Source organism: Dendrobates tinctorius, unplaced genomic scaffold (assembly GCF_039654945.1).
Source record: "Dendrobates tinctorius isolate UK_male_01 unplaced genomic scaffold, ASM3965494v1 ptg000443l, whole genome shotgun sequence".
Taxonomy (NCBI): Eukaryota; Metazoa; Chordata; class Amphibia; order Anura; family Dendrobatidae; genus Dendrobates; species Dendrobates tinctorius.
In genome coordinates, this window is record NW_027362106.1 from 1,407,620 (window position 1) to 1,426,026 (window position 18,407).

The window sequence follows — 18,407 nt, forward strand, 5'->3', positions numbered from 1 at the left end:
ACACTGGGCACTCCAATTTAGCTTCTTATTGACTAAGATGCCAAAGTCTTTTTCCATGTCTGATTTCCCCAGCAGTTTCCCATTTAGTAAGTAATTGTAGCATCTGTTTCTCCTTCCCATGTGCATAACCTTACACTTATCTGTGTTAAACCTCATTTGCCATTTTTCAGCCCAATTCTCTCAAATCTGTCTGTAGTTGCAAACTGTCCTTTGTGTTAACTACCTTACATAGTTTTGTATCATCTGCAAATACTGATATTTTACTGTGTAAGCCATCCACTAGATCATTAATAAATATATTAAATAGTAGGGGGCCCAATACAGAACCCTGTGGTACCCCACTAGTAACCCTGGCCAAATCTGAGGATGCCCCCATTAATAACCACTCTTTGTTTTCCATCACTAAGCCAGCTACCTACCCATCTACACACATTTTCCCCAAGCTTTCTCATCTTACTTACCAATCTTTTATGTGGGACAGTGTCACATGCTTTAGAGAAGTCGAGATAAATGACATCCAATGATTCTCCTTGGTCCATTTGAGAGCTTACATCCTCATACTGCGGACCCTCATACTGGACTGTACTACAGATCTTGTCCTAGCCCTCACAGATCATCCCCTGGTAAATTTGCCCCCCGACCCCCCCCCCCCCCCCCCCCGTACTGCGGGCCCCCATACAGGTTTGTATTACAGAGCTTGTCCTAGTCCTCACAGATCAGCTCCTGTGCAGTGTAGACCACTGTACTGCGGACCCCCATTCTGGACTGTAGATTTTCCTATGTCTCACAGATCAGCTCCTGTGTAATGTAGACCCCCGCACTGTGGACCCTCATATTGGGCTGTACTGCACAGCTTATCCTAGTCCTCACAGATCAGTTCCTGTGTAATGTAGACCCCCCCCCATACTGTGGACCCCCAGACAGGACTGTAGTACAGAGCCTGTCCTAGTCCTCACAGATCAGCCCCTGTGTAATGTAGACCCCCCCCCCCCATACAGGTCTGTACTACAGAGCTTGTCCTATTCCTCGCAGATCAGCTCCTGTGCAGTGTAGACCCCCGTACTGCTGACCCCCATACTGGGCTGTACTGCACAGCTTGTCCTAGTCCTCACAGATCAGCCTCTGTGTAATGTAGACCCCCTTACTGCGGACCCTCATAATGGACTGTACTGCAGAACTTGTCCTAGTCTTCACAGATCAGCCTCTGTGTAATGTAGACCCCCGTACTGTGGACCCTCATACTGGACTGGACTGTAGAGCTTGTCCTAGTCTTCTCTGATCAGCTCCTGTGTAGTGTAGACCCCCGTATTGCGGACCCTCATATTGGGCTGTACATAGCTTGTCCTCGTCCTCGCAGATCAGCCGCTGGGTAATGTAGACCTCTGTACTGCGGACCCTCATATTGGGCTGTACATAGCTTGTCCTAGTCCTTGCAGATCAGCCGCTGGGTAATATAGATCTCCGTACTGCGGACCCTCATATTGGGCTGTACATAGCTTGTCCTAGTCCTCGCAGATCAGCCGCTGGGTAATGTAGACCTGCGTACTGCGGACCCTCATATTGGGCTGTACATAGCTTGTCCTAGTCCTTGCAGATCAGCCGCTGGGTAATGTAGACCTCCGTACTGCGGACCCTCATATTGGGCTGTACATAGCTTGTCCTAGTCCTCGCAGATCAGCCCCTGGGTAATGTAGACCTCCGTACTGCGGACCCTCATATTGGGTTGTACATAGCTTGTCCTAGTCCTCGCAGATCAGCCGCTGGGTAATGTAGACCTGCGTACTGCGGACCCTCATATTGGCCTGTACATAGCTTGTCCTAGTCCTCGCAGATCAGCCGCTGGGTAATGTAGACCTCCGTACTGCGGACCCTCATATTGAGCTGTACATAGCTTGTCCTGGTCCTCACAGATCAGCCCCTGGGTAATGTAGACCCCCCGTATTGCGGACCCTTATACTTGACTCTACATATGAAAGCCTTAGGACTTATGTAATATTGTGAAGCACCACAAGTATACACTTAGGTAGGAAGGAAGGATCATCCCGCGCTGCCGCAAGAAGAATTCCAAAAATTGTAGAAGTTTCAACGTGGTTTATTCTACGCGTTTCAGGGTTCAGGTGACCCCTTCATCAGGACATACCACAAATATTGTATGTATTGTACAATATTTGTGGTATGTCCTGATGAAGGGGCACCTGAACCCTGAAATGCGTACAATAAACCATGTTGAAACTTCTACAATTTTTGGAATTCTTCTTGCGGCAGCGCGGGATGATCCTTCCTTCCTACCTAAGTGTATGTTTCAACCAGGTCCTGCACTGACCTGTAGATCTGCAGCAGCTGCCATTAAAATGTCTTTCCTTCTCTCTCATCAGGTGAATGGTTCTCTTGGTGGGCAACTCTGTGTAATGTGTGATAAGACCCTATTTGCGCTTTTGTGTCTCCCTCTTTTCTCTGAAGCACCACAAGTAGCAGAATTACCTTTTCTCCTTCCACAGCAAACTGAGAGCAGGAGAGTGGCCTCGTCTGTCGGGTTCCCCGTCCTGCCCAATGCCAGCAATGATCCCTACTGTTTTGTGGAGTTTTTTGAACATCGAGATGCCGCAGCTGCGCTGGCCGCCATGAATGGAAGAAAGATTTTGGGGAAGGTAAGTGCAAAAAGGGGTCTGGGAGACAGAGATCCGTATATGAACCGACCATGCTGCTCCTTCATCTGCCTCCACTCGCACTTCATGATGTAGTGAAGAGATTTTGTTTCACACACAATAAAGAGAAAAGTATTGTGCCCCAAGTCTGAATTAAGGAATTTGGGTTTGGTTGGGTTGTATCACACACTGCCTCTCACTCCCCCTCCCCCAGGGTGTAACATCCTTCCCCTGTTACCGTCCTCTGGGGTACAATATCCAGCCCCTTGGTGCCCCCATGGGGTTACAACCTCCATCTCCTTACTACCCTCCCCCAGGGGGTATAACATCTGGCCCCTTGTACCCCAGTGTATACACTCCGTGTAATGCCGCCAGCCCCTCGTAGCCCAGTGTATAACCTTCTGCCTCTCCTCCGTGCAGTCTCTCCAGTCCCCAGTGTGTATACCCTCCGGCCCCCCACATGCCATCACCTTTACTACCATGTGACAGAGCTCCTGTTACCAGCGTGGTCCTGTAATAGGGGCCACCAGGGTAACAAGTCCGTCCATGACATTTCTTCCCCATCACCTGTGAGTGATATTATTGAGACGTGGAAGGAACCGCAACAACTCAGCCATGAAGTTACAGGTCAGGGACGGAGTACTGAGGAGCAGAAAAGTCACCACCTCTATGCTGACCCCATAACTACAGAGTCCAGACCTCCTCTGGTATCAGCACAAACACTGCACCCCCACCGGGAGCGTCATGGCTTAGCAGCTGCATTCAGCCGTATATCAGCAAGCACAATGCCGAGCGTCGGATGCAGTGGTGTAAAGCCGCCACCACTGGACTCCTGAGGAGTCCTGACGCATCGCATTTTTCTATCTGGGTCTGATGGAGGTGTCTGGGTGTGGTGATTACCCTTTGACTGCGTTGTGCCCCCTGTATAGCTGGTGGAGGGGGATAATGCTATGGCAGTGGTGTACCTACAGTTGTGGCCAAAAGTATCGACACCCCTGCAATTCTGTCAGATAATACTCAGTTTCTTCCTGAAAATGATTGCAAACACAAATTCTTTGGTATTATCATCTTCATTTAATTTGTCTTAAATGAAAAAAACACAAAAAGAATTGTCCTAAAGCCAAATTGGATATAATTCCACACCAAACATAAAAAAAAACAACCACATTGAGCACGGAGAAAAGAAAGAAGACCAAAGAGCTGTCTTGAGGACTTGAGAAACCAAATTGTGAGGAAGCATGAGCAATCTCAAGGCTACAAGTCCATCTCCAAAGACCTGAATGTTCCTGTGTCTACCGTGCGCAGTTTCATCAAGAAGTGTAAAGCCCATGGCACTGTGGCTAACCTCCCTAGATGTGGACGGAAAAGAAAAATTGACAAGAGATTTCAACGCAAGATTGTGCGGATGTTGGATAAAGAACCTCGACTAACATCCAAACAAGTTCAAGCTGCCCTGCAGTCCGAGGGTACAACAGTGTCAACCCGTACTATCCGTTGGCGTCTGAATGAAAAGGGACTGTATGGTAGGAGACCCAGGAAGACCCCACTTCTTACCCTGAGACATAAAAAAGCCAGACTGGAGTTTGCTAAAACTTACCTGAAAATGCCTAAAACGTTTTGGAAGAATGTTCTCTGGTCAGATGAGACAAAAGTAGAGCTTTTTGGGCAAAGGCATCAACATAGAGTTTACAGGAGAAATAAAGAGGCATTCAAAGTAAAGAACACGGTCCCTACAGTCAAACATGGCGGAGGTTCCCTGATGTTTTGAGGTTGCTTTGTTACCTCTGGCACTGGACTGCTTGACCATGTGCATGGCTTTATGAAGTCTGAAGACTACCAACAAATTTTGCAGCATAATGTAGGCCCCAGTGTGAGAAAGCTGGGTCTCCCTCAGAGGTCATGGGTCTTCCAGCAGGACAATGACCCAAAACACACTTCAAAAAGCACTAGAAAATGGTTTGAGAGAAAGCACTGGAGACTTCTAAGGTGGCCAGCAATGAGTCCAGACCTGAATCCCATAGAACACCTGTGGAGAGATCTAAAAATGGCAGTTTGGAGAAGGCACCCTTCAAATATCAGGGACCTGGAGCAGTTTGCCAAAGAAGAATGGTCTAAAATTCCAGCAGAGCATTGTAAGAAACTCATTGATGGTTACCGGAAGCGGTTGGTCGCAGTTATTTTGGCTAAAGGTTGTGCAACCAAGTATTAGGCTGAGGGTGCCAATACTTTTGTCTGGCCCATTTCTGGAGTTTTCATAGAATCGTAGAATTGGAAGGGACCTCCTGGGCCATCTGGTCCAACCCCCTGCTCAAAGCAGGATTCGCTAAATCATCCCAGTCAGATGTCTGTCCAGCCTCTGTTTAAAGACTTCCATTGAAGGAGAACTCAACACTTCTCGTGGCAGCCTGTTCAACTCATTGATCACTCTAACTGTCAAAAAGTTTTTTTCTAATACCTAATCTGTGTCTCCTCCCATTCAGTTTCATCCCATTGCTTCTACTCTTTCCTTGTGCAAATGAGAATAAAGTTGATCCTTCTACAATGTGACAGCCTTTGAGATATTTGTAGACAGCTATTAAGTCTCCTCTCAGTCTTCTCTTTTGCAAGCTAAAAATTCCCAAATTCCTCATAAGACAGGGATTGCAGACCGGTCGCCATTCTGGTCGCTCTTTTCTGAACTTGCTCCAGTTTGTTGATGTCTTTTTTAAAATGTGGTGCCCAAAACTGGACACAATATTCCAGATGAGGTCTGACCAAAGAGTAGAGGGAAATAACGACTTCACGTGATCTAGACTGTATGCTTCTGTTAATACATCCTAGAATTGCATTTGCCTTTTTTGCTGCTGCATCACACTGTTGACTCATATTCAGTCTGTGATCTATTAGTATACACAAGTCTTTTTCACATGTGCTGTTGCTTAGCCCTATTCCTCCCATTCTATATATGCTTTTTTCATTTTTATTGCCCAGATGTAGTACTTTGCATTCTTCCCTGTTAAAAACCATTCTGTTAGTTGCTGCCCACTTCTCCAGTTTATTTATATCTTTTTGAATCCTCTCTCTCTCTTCTCTAGTATTAGCTATCCCTCCTAGCTTTGTGTCATCAGCAAATTTAATCAGTTTACCCTCAATTCCTTCATCTAAATCGTTGATAAAGATGTTGAACAATACAGGGCCCAGGACAGAGCCCTGTGGTACCCCACTTGAGACATTCTTCCAACTGGATGTGCAGCCATTTACGACCACTCTTTGGGTCCGATCACTAAGCCAGTTATGAATCCACCTAACAGTTGCCTTGTCCATTCCATACTTAGTCATTTTTTCAATAGGGATTGTATGAGAGACTTTGTCAAATGCTTTGCTGAAGTCAAGATATACTATACCTACAGCATTTCCTTGATCCACCCAATCAGTGATTCCGTCATAGAAGGAAATTAAGTTAGTCTGACATGACTTATTTTTGTGTGAAATGATCAATGTTTTGCTTTTTGCTTCATTCTCTTTTGTATTTTTTCATTTAAGACAAATTAAATGAAGATAATACCAAAGAATTTGCGTTTGCAATCATTTTCAGGAAGCAACTGAGTATTATCTGACAGAATTGCAGGGGTGTCAATACTTTTGGCCACAACTGTAGAATCTGATAGGTTCCGATACAAGATTTGGACCTGCTCCACACCTTCGCATGTTGGTCAGATGTGTGGGCCTTTGTAGCAATCTAAATCCTATAAGGACAAAGAAGCTGCACCCTATTTAGTATTGTCCCCCATTCTGGGACCATCCTAGTATGTATGTCTCTCCTGCTGGTATAGATGACCCCCATCTTGGTATATACAGTGTGGAAAATAAGTATTTTTGATACGCTGATGATTTTGCATGTTTTCCCACTTACAAAGAATGGAGAGGTCTGTAATTTTTATCGTAGGTACACTTCACCTGTGAGAGAAAATCCAGAAAATCACATTGTAGAATTGTTACATAATTTGCCTTTTATTACGTGAAATAAGTATTTGATACAGTAAAAAAGCAGAACTTAATATTTGGTGCAGAAACCTTTGCAATTGCAGAGTTCAGACCTTTCCTGTAGTTCTTCACCAGGTTTGCACACACTGCAGCAGGGATTTTGGCCCCCTCCTCCATTTCAGCTCCCTCCAAAGATTTTCTATTGGGTTCAGGTCTGGAGACTGACTAGGCCACTTCAGGACCTTGAAATGCTACTTACGGAGCCACTGCTTAGTTGCACTGGCTGTGTGTTGCTGGTCATTGTCATGCTGGAAGATGCAGCCACGACCCATATTCAGTGCTCTTATTGAGGGAAGAGATTTTTGTCAAAAATATCACGGTACATGATCCAATCCATCCTCCATTCAATACGGGTGCACTCACCCTGTCCCCTTAACCGAAAGGCACCCTCAAAGTATGATTTCCACCCCCCCCCCCCCCATGCTTCACGGCTGGGACTGTGTTCTTGGGGTTATACTCATCCTTCTTCCTCCAAATACAGCGAGTCTTATCTGACCACATGACCTTCTCCCACCGAAGCCTCCTCTGGATCATCCAGATGGTTATTGGTGAACTTCAAATAGGCCTGGACAAGTGGTAGTGTGAGCAGGGGGACATTGGTAATGTTTGAGACTGTGGCCCCTAGCCTCTCTTCAGGTCATTGACCGAATCCTACCGTCTAGTTCTGGGCTGATTCCCGACCTTTCTCAGTCATCCTTACCCCACAAGGCGAGAACTTGCATTGAACCACCCTGGTGTATGTGTGTGTCCTACCCTGGTGTGCAGGGCTGTGGTGTCAGTAAGCCAAACCTCCAACTCCGACTCCCCTATTCCCATGAACTCCCTCATACATGGCTCATGTTTAAGTGATAAATGTACTGTAGTAAAATGGTAGCATCAGGCTTTTAATCGTTATTATGATACCATAATCAAGCCATTTAGAACATAAAATACATTTATTGGAATACATCTTTAGAACAAAAACACTTTGCATATTTACAATTACACACTGCAGTAAATGGGGAAAAAAAACAGTTTTTAACAAAACCGTACTGAGTAGCGTGTGTGCAGTCTATGAATGTGTTCTGAGAAATAGTATTGCCTCCATCAGACCCTCCCTCATAGATGACCTCACATCTGACCTCATCATTATTCTAAGGTTAGAGAACAACCTCTCTACAGTAACTTGGGCTGGTGGCAAAGTAGTAACCACGTGGGCAGCATCTCTAACAATGTCAGGGTGGGATGGAATTGCCTCGTGCACAGTCAGGTTTCATGAACGATTGAAATCTTCTACTTCTTTGCTGAAATCTGGTCACTGTTTTCTATGGCAGTGGAATCTTTTTCCTGCAGCAACGCTTTCCCTGCTCCATGTCGTCCAAATACTTTTCGAAATCAAACTCCTCATCTGATGAGGATGAAGGAACGGCAGCAGCAGCATTGGCAGGACCCGAGTCCTCTTGCTCTTGGCCGTCCTGTAACCCTGGGTTCCCCAACTCCAGTCCTCAAGGCCCACCAACAGATCATGTTTTCAGGATTTCCTTAGTATTTCTCTGGTGATAATTGCTTCACCTGTGCAATACAAAGGAAATCCTGAAAACATGATCTGTTGGTGGGCCTTGAGGACTGGAGTTGGGGAGCTCTGCTGTAACCCACTCATCCTAACTGCTACCTCAGTCAGAGCTTCTTTTCCTTTAGTAAGCTGTTGATCATCCAGCAGTATACGATGACTCGGGTCCACATAAACAGCTGCCAGAAGAATTTTATTTTCTAATAGCAGTGTCTCTCTCCGTTTCATTGAAGCAGCAATGCCATCTGCGATTAATCCCCTTTGGGACAGACAAAACAACAAGTTCTTCCACTCCTTTATAAAAATGCCAGGAGTTAAATCCTCAGCTTGTAACTTTTTAGTCACTGTAAATGGGTGATGAAACAATTCCTTCAATTCAGCCACCTGTGTCCATTGACCTTCATGTAGTGTTACCTGAGGGATGTCCATATCTACAAGGAAGGGTTTCAGCTCAAGCAAATGGCTCAATCATTAAATAGGTGCTGCCCCACTGAGTGGCTTGATCCACAATTGCCCCTTTTCCAGCACGTCTCTTCAAGATAGTATCAATTTTAGGGGTTCTGGCAGCAATAGCCAATTTCCTCACGTTGCTATTCAGAGTTCCAGCATGTCCCTCTTGCAAACTGTCTCTTATTGCCAGCTGCTGCATGTGCACAACCCAGCACATGTGATGTATAGGAAAGAGGTGTGAAGCAGCTTCAACAAGTTCATCTAACTGTAAAGAATCATTTTGCTGTTCTCCTGTAGTAATATCTGTTTGTACTAAATGTGAAATGTTCTTCTAGCTGCTGTTCACCTTCATTCTTCTCATTCATCAGTGTAATTGTACTTATATTTGAAGCATTATCATTTACAATAACAAGAACCTGTTCTTTTTGGAGTTCGTAATCTTACAGAATTTTTTCTACTAAGGCCTGGAGAAACTGGCTGCTGTGATGAGCTTTAGTATCTTTTACTGCCAGTGTCTTGGTAACAATTTCTTTGTTGTCACCAGGGCTGTGGAGTCGGTAAGCCAAACCTGCGACTCCGACTCCTCAATTTCCCTTACACCGACTCCGACTCCCACACATATTGCTTATATTTAAGTGAAAAATTTATTGTAGTACAATGTGAATCTCAGACATTTAATCATTTTTATGATCCAATAATCAAGATATTTAGAACAGAATATATATTGGTGTACTACCCGGCTTTCATTCTTTTTGGTACAGATACGATATGGATAGACAGATATGGATAAATGGATAGATAGAGCAGATTTCTAATCTGCTTTTGCTATTGAAAACATTATCTATGAGCTCAAAAACCTTTCAGGTGATGCAGTTTTTTAAAAAGATGATCTGCTTTTGCAGCTGAAAAACGTATCCTCAAAAAACACAGGAAAAACGCTGTGTGTGAATGTAGCGTTAGATCAGGAATATAACAGCCATTTATAGGACATTTCATAACTTTCCCAAACTCCTATGAAAAAATATTCAGCACATCCTGCATTGAATTACTGTACCCAATTTATTATATATTTTAGGAGTCGGTCCATTTTATACCGACTCCAACTCCGACTCCACCAAAATGAGCACCGACTCCACGACTCCGACTCCACAGCCCTGGTTGTCACAAACTTATCGAACATTGAAGGCAAAATGGTTCACTCTGACGTGTGCAGGCGTCCATTTTAACACTAGAACTACCGCATGTTTCATAATACCTATAACTACCATTAGGGGTCATTTTGACCCCCATTCAAAAGTACTGACTCTGGAGTAAAAATAACTTTTTTGTTGCCAACAAATTAAAGAACATTTATTTTAACGTAGTAGAAACAGTGTTAAAGGGAATGTGCCACCCTAAAAAAAATTTTTCACCAATTGAAAAAATGTAAAGAATTAATGTTTACATTTTCTTAAAAAATATCATTTGTTTTTAATTTTGAAAAATAATTTTAAAAAGTTTGGCATTTCCACTTGTTAACACTAGGGGGAGCAGCTACTGAAATTTGGCACAAAAACCTAGTGTATAACTAGCTCAGATTACTGCCCTGCAGTAATTATGGGCGGATCTGCTGACATGGGTGTGATGTCACTCCTCTCCTCCCCTTCTGGGTGTTTGCTAAGGGAAAAGAGAGGATGACATCTAGGAACACAGTGAGCAGCCATTTTGATGGGGCCTGCAATGTTACTGGCTGTCTTTGCATGTAAAGTCTGGATCCGAACAGGTCATCAATCAGAAGAAATGTTTCCTGGATTTCTGTGCAGCAGACAAGAAGACGGTCCATCCATGTGTATATAACACAGCGCTCTATGTACAATCCCTGGCACCGAACAGGGCGCCCCCCATAGTCCAGCACACTGCTCTCCTGAAATACTCTGCTCCTTCCACCATATATCAGGCCCGTCGCCTCACTTTCACACATCGCCAGGACAGGATCTGAGGCGAGGAATGGGGTCTTCGATCACTGAGGATGGCAGGCAGCAAGGATTCTGGGAGCAGTGACAGCAGCACAGAGTATTTCAGGAGAGCAGTGTGCTGGCCTATGGGGGGCACAGAGGGAGGTATATGGTGGAGGGAGCAGGGTGACAGCACAGAGTATTTCAGGAGAGCAGTGTGCTGGCCTATGGGGGGCACAGAGGGAGGTATATGGTGGAGGGAGCAGGGTGACTGCAGCACAGTATTTCAGGAGAGCAGTGTGCTGGCCTATGGGGGGGCACAGAGGGAGATATATGGTGGAGGGAGCAGGGTGACAGCATCACAGAGTATTTCAGGAGAGCAGTGTGCTGGTCTATGGGGGGCACAGAGGGAGATATATGGTGGAGGGAGCAGGGTGACAGCATCACAGAGTATTTCAGGAGAGCAGTGTGCTGGTCTATGGGGGGCACAGAGGGAGATATATGGGGGAGGAGCAGGGAGACAGCAGCACAGAAATCCAGGAAACATCTCTGCTGATTGATGGCCTGTTCTGATCCAGACTTTGCATGCAAAGACCCCATTCCCCTCCTCAGATCCTGTCCTGGCGATGTGTGACAGCGAGGCGACAGGCGCAGTCCGGAGTGACACTGGGAAGCAGGCTGGGGGGGAATGGAGCCATACAGTAACGATAAAAATGAGACCCCTCTCTTCAGCTGCCTCCCCAGCCCTCCCCTAACTGCACCTATTACCCCTGACCCGTGTGCAGGTGCTCAGCCAGAACCTCCCCAAAATGGGTCCCCTTTTAGCAGATAATACTGCCATGGTGTTCTCACATAATGCCGCCATATACTTCACACATCATACCGCCATATAGATCATACACAATACCACCATGTAGATCACACATAAAACCAGCAGGGTGACAGCAGCACAGAGTATTTCAGGAGCGCAGTATCACACGGGATAGGATTAGATACACAGCTCAGCAATCAGTATCACACGGGATAGAATTAGATACACAGCTCAGCAGACAGTATCACACAGGATAGGATTAGATACACGAATCAGCAGTCAGTATCATACGGGATAGGATTAGATACACGGATCAGCAGACTATCACACAGGATAGGATTAGATACACGGCTCAGCAGTCAGTATCATACGGGATAGGATTAGATACACGGATCAGCAGACTATCACACAGGATAGGATTAGATACACAGCTCAGCAGTCCGTATCACACAGGAGAGGATTAGATACATGGCTCAGCAGTCAGTATCACACAGGAGAGGATTAGATACAGCTCAGCAGTCAGTATCACACAGGATAGGATTAGATACACAGCTCAGCAATCAGTATCACACAGGATAGGATTAGATACACAGCTCTGCAATCAGTATCACACAGGATAGGATTAGATACACAGCTCAGCAGACAGTGTCACACAGGAGAGGATTAGATACATGGCTCAGCAGTCAGTGTCACACAGGAGAGGATTAGATACACGGCTCAGCAGTCAGTATCACACAGGAGAGGATTAGATACACGGCTCAGCAGTCAGTATCACACAGGAGAGGATTAGATACACGGCTCAGCAGTCAGTATCACACAGGAGAGGATTAGATACACGGCTCAGCAGTCAGTATCACACAGGAGAGGATTAGATACACGGCTCAGCAGTCAGTATCACACAGGAGAGGATTAGATACACGGCTCAGCAGTCAGTATCACACAGGAGAGGATTAGATACACGGCTCAGCAGTCAGTATCACACAGGAGAGGATTAGATACACGGCTCAGCAGTCAGTATCACACAGGAGAGGATTAGATACACGGCTCAGCAGTCAGTATCACACAGGATAAGATTAGATACACGGCTCAGCAGTCAGTATCGCACAGGATAGGATTAGATACACGGCTCAGCAGTCAGTATCGCACAGGAGAGGATTAGATACAGGGCTCAGCAATCAGTATCACACAGGTTAGGATTAGATGTCCAGCAGATTGCCAAGTGTTTTGAAACAGCAGGAAGCAGCTCCTCCTATGTTTTGCAGGGGCTGCAGCTGGTCGGGTGTTTTGGAAAGAGCAGCTCGGTCTTCAGCAGCTCGTCCAGGTTCCTCTCCGGCAGCTGTATGTGCAGAGTGAACATCCAAGCCCTGTTATGCTGGAACAGTACAGCATCCAGGGCTTGCAATAGTGTACATGGAGCTAAGAGGAAGCACGGGGCTCTAATAAGATGGCGTCTGGCCACACCTACAGCTGTGAATTGAGCCTCCCACAGAGGCGGGCCCAGTTCACTCCTGATGCTGCTGCAATGATACAGATAGGGTCGGGAGCCGACCGTTATGTCTTATGTCCAGGGACTGCCGTAAATGAGCATGGAAAGTGTCGTTCAGCAGCCAGAGAGGTAAGATGGCAGCCCCCAGTGGCTGCATTAATACAGTAAAAAAACCAAACCATACACACCACGGAGTCAAGCTTAGGGGACAATATCTTTTTATACTGTTTTCTTTTTTGCATTAAATTATGAAAAAACACGGCACCTTCCCTTTAAGGTCAAGTACAGCACGCAGTTTCCTTTTACATGGTCATAGCAGGCTGTTGTGAACTCATTTTCTGGTTTACCTCTGGCTTCTGGTGAGGGTGGTGGAGCTGGCTGTGTTGACAGGAGTCGTGAGTTCTCCATCCGGGCTCCCTCTAGTGGTGACAGGAGGTAATGAAGCTGATCTAAATGGCAGAGACCTGCCACCTGAGGAGGAGGACTGTGAGTGGACATCAGGAGTCTCTGACTGGATTTAAGACAGCCGACTCCCTAATTTTGTGCTGGTGATTTTTTTCCTGCCCTGAGGTTCTGGTTTCCAGTTCTGTTCCTGCCTTCTCAAGCTAAGTGTGCGCTGTTATTTTTTCACATGAGATTTGGTCTGGTTTACTCAGTGCTTGTGGTCAGCCAGCCCCTGCTGGGGCTGTGCTGAATTTCTGTTCTTATGTCTGTTTATGCCAGTTTGCTTTTTGTCCCTGATCAGATTGGTCTCTTTTTGCTCTGTCTTCAGAATATACCAGAGTGCTGATATAGGGAATTGAAGTCTAGCGACTTCAGGGTTTTTTGTTATCAGAAAGTGTTGGACACTTTTGGTAGGGTTTTTTGCGTGATTGCATACAGCATCTTTCCTTTCCTGTCCTTTGTAGTTAGTGTGGGCCCCATCGTTTGCTCAGCCTATTTTTCTATCTGTGTTTGTGTTTTCATCTTGTCTCACCGACAATACATGTTGAGGGTTGTCTATTGCTTTGGGGTCTGCTCTGGGGCAGTTCAGATTTCCCCTTTTCTTGCTTTAGGCTTATTTAGTTCTCCGGCTGTGACAAGGCGTCAAGGATCATCGTAGGTACGCTCCACGGCTACTGCTAGTTGTGTGGATAGGATCAGGGGTCTGAAATCCGCTTAGTTCCAACCTCTCTGGTTTTCTGTGGCTTAGCTTGTTTTTGTTTTTCCTCCTCGGTGACTCATACATAACATCAGGCGGTGTCCAACAGTTAACACAAACAGTACTTTCTTCCACTTTCCCAGTGCATTTTCCACAAACTGGTTTGTTACAGCTTGCGCAAGTTTTAGTAGTTTTGCTTTCGTTGCATCTTCCAACTCCACGTTTTCGACGCTTGCGGATTTCTTGTCCTTTTGTTTGTGGTTCAGACATTGCGGATGATGGGCCACGTCTTCTGACTCATTTTCAGATAAATTCTGAAGACATTTCAAAATTTCATCACTTGTCAGACCCCTCTGCTTACTCATGCTTCAAATATACGTCACAAAAAGGGACTTGTAAGATCGCAGAAGTAATAAAACGACACTGTACAAACATGCAGAGTTGTAGCTTCAACTGTAATGTTTGCTACTGAAGTGCAGACAGAAATCGCTGCAAGAGACATGGATCAAACATGTTCAGACAAAACAAAATGCTGAATCATCCCTGATATGCAAAGATACAATTACACTCTACAACTAGGGAGAAGCACTGTGATTTTCTGTACTCTGTAATATTAGGTGACTTGCTTACTACTACTTTTATGTATGGGGTCAAATTGACCCCTTCAGTACTTATAGGTATGAATTGTAAAATCCAGGCCCCTGAAAAAGTTACAATTCATTTTTGTGTCCTAAAATATACACTACCATGAATAAATAAGTCACAAAGTCATAACTCATTTGTTAAAATTTTAGAAATTATAGGAAAAAGAAATAGCAAAAGGGTCAAAATGACCCCTCCGGTAGTTCTAGTGTTAAGAAACACAAAGCGTCTCTTGAGAGTCTTTTTAAGATCTTCCTTCTGGTTAAGGGCTTCTTCAATCACTAATTTTCTAATACTTTCTCTCTCCAGAGAAACACCAAGTTTGCTGCCATTTCTCCATTAAGAGCTGTAAAAGCTGGTCGTGCAAATAATGTTAATGGTACACCATCCTTCACAACAAGCTCGATGAGCTGTCTTTTGCACACATCTGCTGTCATTGTTACAATAACTTTGTCACTTACAACATATCTTGTAACTGATGTTTGAGACAATCTTTCCTCCTCCTTTGCCTGGCAGGAAGTGCTGGGCTCTGGGTGCTGCTGTGATCTTTTTCAGTCACAGCTTTGTAAACTTCTGGGTGGCAGCGTTGTAAATGTCTTTTTAGATCTTGAAGGAGCACTTTTACCACTGCCTGAGTATGCACTGATTTTGGCATCACAGCATTTGTTTTCATCTGGGTCACTTGTACACTGAGACACAAAATGTTGATTATCTTGAGTCACTGTGAAATGCCCAAATACAGCTGACTTCATAAGATGCTTCTTAGACATTTTGTAATTATGTAAATTGGCTCTCAAAATTTTGTCCTGTAAATAAAAAAGTATATTGTAATTCTTGAAAGAATAGGGAATTATGCACTGTATAATTTGGGATAGAAATAAAACTTTGCATAAATCAATAGGACAGATAAGTATAAAGTTTGTAAAATGTGTTAGATAGCTTTACTCTGAACTTTCAATGTCAGGCTTGTCTCGGGATACAGCTCACTAAATCCTTCACATCATATTTCTTCACAGTCTATGAAGAGGGGAGGAGGGAGGGAGCATGTTGGTGCTGAGTCACATTCCAGAAGACACACAAATATATATGCCCTCATTGATCCTGTTACTTAGTGTATTTCTGAATTTGAGATGTTAGAAAATAATTTTTCCTCTTATATTCTATGTATAGTGTATATAAGTCATCAGAGCAGCTAATTTCTGCAAACATGAACTAAGCGGAAAAACAAACTAAAACATCAAATATACAGAGATAACAAATACTGGACTATTGATTTATGCACAGTTTATTGAAAGTTTAGATACGCTTTAAGCAGTGCTTACCTTAATCCTGCTTTCCTGTTCACTCCAGAAGTTCTGAGATGAATACAGGCATTCCTTCCCTGTGTGTGTTATTTTTTTCCCCCGTATCTGTAGAGGAGGAGCTTCACTACTTATCATGAACAGAAATTGCAGCAGATTCATCTCAGCTAAGTCTACACCATAGATCAGGAATAGGACAGACATTTCTAGGACATTTGATAACTTTACCAAATTTTTATGAAAAAAATATTCTCCATAAACTGCATTGAACTACTGTACCAAATTTATTATATATTTTAGGAGTCGGTCCATTTTATTCCAACTCCGATACAACCAAAATGGACTCTGACTCCACAGCTCTACTGGTGTGTGTGTGTCCCACCCTGGTGTGTGTGTGTGCGTGTGTGTGTGTGTCCCACCCTGGTGTGCGTGTGTGTGTCCCACCCTGGTGTGCGTGTGTGTGTGTGTCCCACCCTGGTGTGCGTGTGTGTGTGTGTCCCACCCTGGTGTGTGTGTGTGTGTGTGTGTCCCACCCTGGTGTGTGTGTGTGTGTGTGTGTCCCACCCTGGTGTGTGTGTGTGTGTGTGTGTCCCACCCTGGTGTGTGTGTGTGTGTGTGTGTCCCACCCTGGTGTGTGTGTGTGTGTGTGTGTCCCACCCTGGTGTGTGTGTGTGTGTGTGTCCCACCCTGGTGTGTGTGTGTGTGTGTGTGTCCCACCCTGGTGTGTGTGTGTGTGTGTGTGTGTGTCCCACCCTGGTGTGTGTGTGTGTGTGTGTCCCACCCTGGTGTGTGTGTGTGTGTGTGTCCCACCCTGGTGTGTGTGTGTGTGTGTCCCACCCTGGTGTGTGTGTGTCCCACCCTGGTGTGTGTGTGTGTGTGTGTGTGTGTGTGTGTGTGTGTGTCCCACCCTGGTGTGTGTGTGTGTGTGTGTGTGTCCCACCCTGGTGTGTGTGTGTGTGTGTCCCACCCTGGTGTGTGTGTGTGTCCCACCCTGGTGTGTGTGTGTCCCACCCTGGTGTGTGTGTGTGTGTCCCACCCTGGTGTGTGTGTGTGTGTCCCACCCTGGTGTGTGTGTGTGTGTGTGTGTGTCCCACCCTGGTGTGTGTGTGTGTGTGTCCCACCCTGGTGTGTGTGTGTGTGTGTGTGTGTCCCACCCTGGTGTGTGTGTGTGTGTGTGTGTGTCCCACCCTGGTGTGTGTGTGTGTGTGTGTGTGTCCCACCCTGGTGTGTGTGTGTGTGTGTGTGTGTGTGTGTGTGTGTCCCACCCTGGTGTGTGTGTGTGTGTGTGTGTCCCACCCTGGTGTGTGTGTGTGTCCCACCCTGGTGTGTGTGTGTGTCCCACCCTGGTGTGTGTGTGTGTCCCACCCTGGTGTGTGTGTGTGTGTGTGTGTCCCACCCTGGTGTGTGTGTGTGTGTGTGTGTCCCACCCTGGTGTGTGTGTGTGTGTGTGTGTCCCACCCTGGTGTGTGTGTGTGTGTGTGTCCCACCCTGGTGTGTGTGTGTGTGTGTCCCACCCTGGTGTGTGTGTGTGTGTGTGTCCCACCCTGGTGTGTGTGTGTGTGTGTGTCCCACCCTGGTGTGTGTGTGTGTGTGTGTGTGTCCCACCCTGGTGTGTGTGTGTGTGTGTGTGTCCCACCCTGGTGTGTGTGTGTCCCACCCTGGTGTGTGTGTGTGTGTGTGTGTCCCACCCTGGTGTGTGTGTGTGTGTGTGTGTGTCCCACCCTGGTGTGTGTGTGTGTCCCACCCTGGTGTGTGTGTGTGTGTGTGTGTCCCACCCTGGTGTGTGTGTGTGTGTGTCCCACCCTGGTGTGTGTGTGTGTGTGTCCCACCCTGGTGTGTGTGTGTGTGTGTCCCACCCTGGTGTGTGTGTGTGTGTGTGTGTGTCCCACCCTGGTGTGTGTGTGTGTGTGTGTGTGTGTCCCACCCTGGTGTGTGTGTGTGTGTGTGTGTGTCCCACCCTGGTGTGTGTGTGTGTGTCCCACCCTGGTGTGTGTGTGTGTGTCCCACCCTGGTGTGTGTGTGTGTGTCCCACCCTGGTGTGTGTGTGTGTGTCCCACCCTGGTGTGTGTGTGTCCCACCCTGGTGTGTGTGTGTGTGTGTGTCCCACCCTGGTGTGTGTGTGTGTGTGTGTCCCACCCTGGTGTGTGTGTGTGTGTGTGTCCCACCCTGGTGTGTGTGTGTGTGTGTGTCCCACCCTGGTGTGTGTGTGTGTGTGTGTGTCCCACCCTGGTGTGTGTGTGTGTGTGTCCCACCCTGGTGTGTGTGTGTGTGTGTCCCACCCTGGTGTGTGTGTGTGTGTGTCCCACCCTGGTGTGTGTGTGTGTGTCCCACCCTGGTGTGTGTGTGTGTGTGTGTGTGTCCCACCCTGGTGTGTGTGTGTGTGTGTGTGTCCCACCCTGGTGTGTGTGTGTGTGTGTGTGTCCCA

At 46.1% G+C, this 18,407-nt stretch overlaps 1 protein-coding gene across 4 annotated transcripts in view; it reads left to right on the plus strand.

The window, feature by feature from the left end:
* Positions 1 to 18,407, plus strand: part of TIAL1 (TIA1 cytotoxic granule associated RNA binding protein like 1) — an 87,572-nt gene that overhangs the window by 33,866 nt on the left and 35,299 nt on the right. For 3 of the 4 annotated variants that reach the window (XM_073564280.1, XM_073564281.1, XM_073564283.1), the window contains one exon: positions 2,499 to 2,648. The exons of the other annotated variant lie outside the window; for it this stretch is intronic. In XM_073564280.1, the coding sequence (XP_073420381.1) occupies positions 2,499 to 2,648 (150 nt within the window). The remainder of the gene's footprint in view (positions 1 to 2,498; positions 2,649 to 18,407) is intronic. 4 annotated transcript variants of the gene reach the window in all.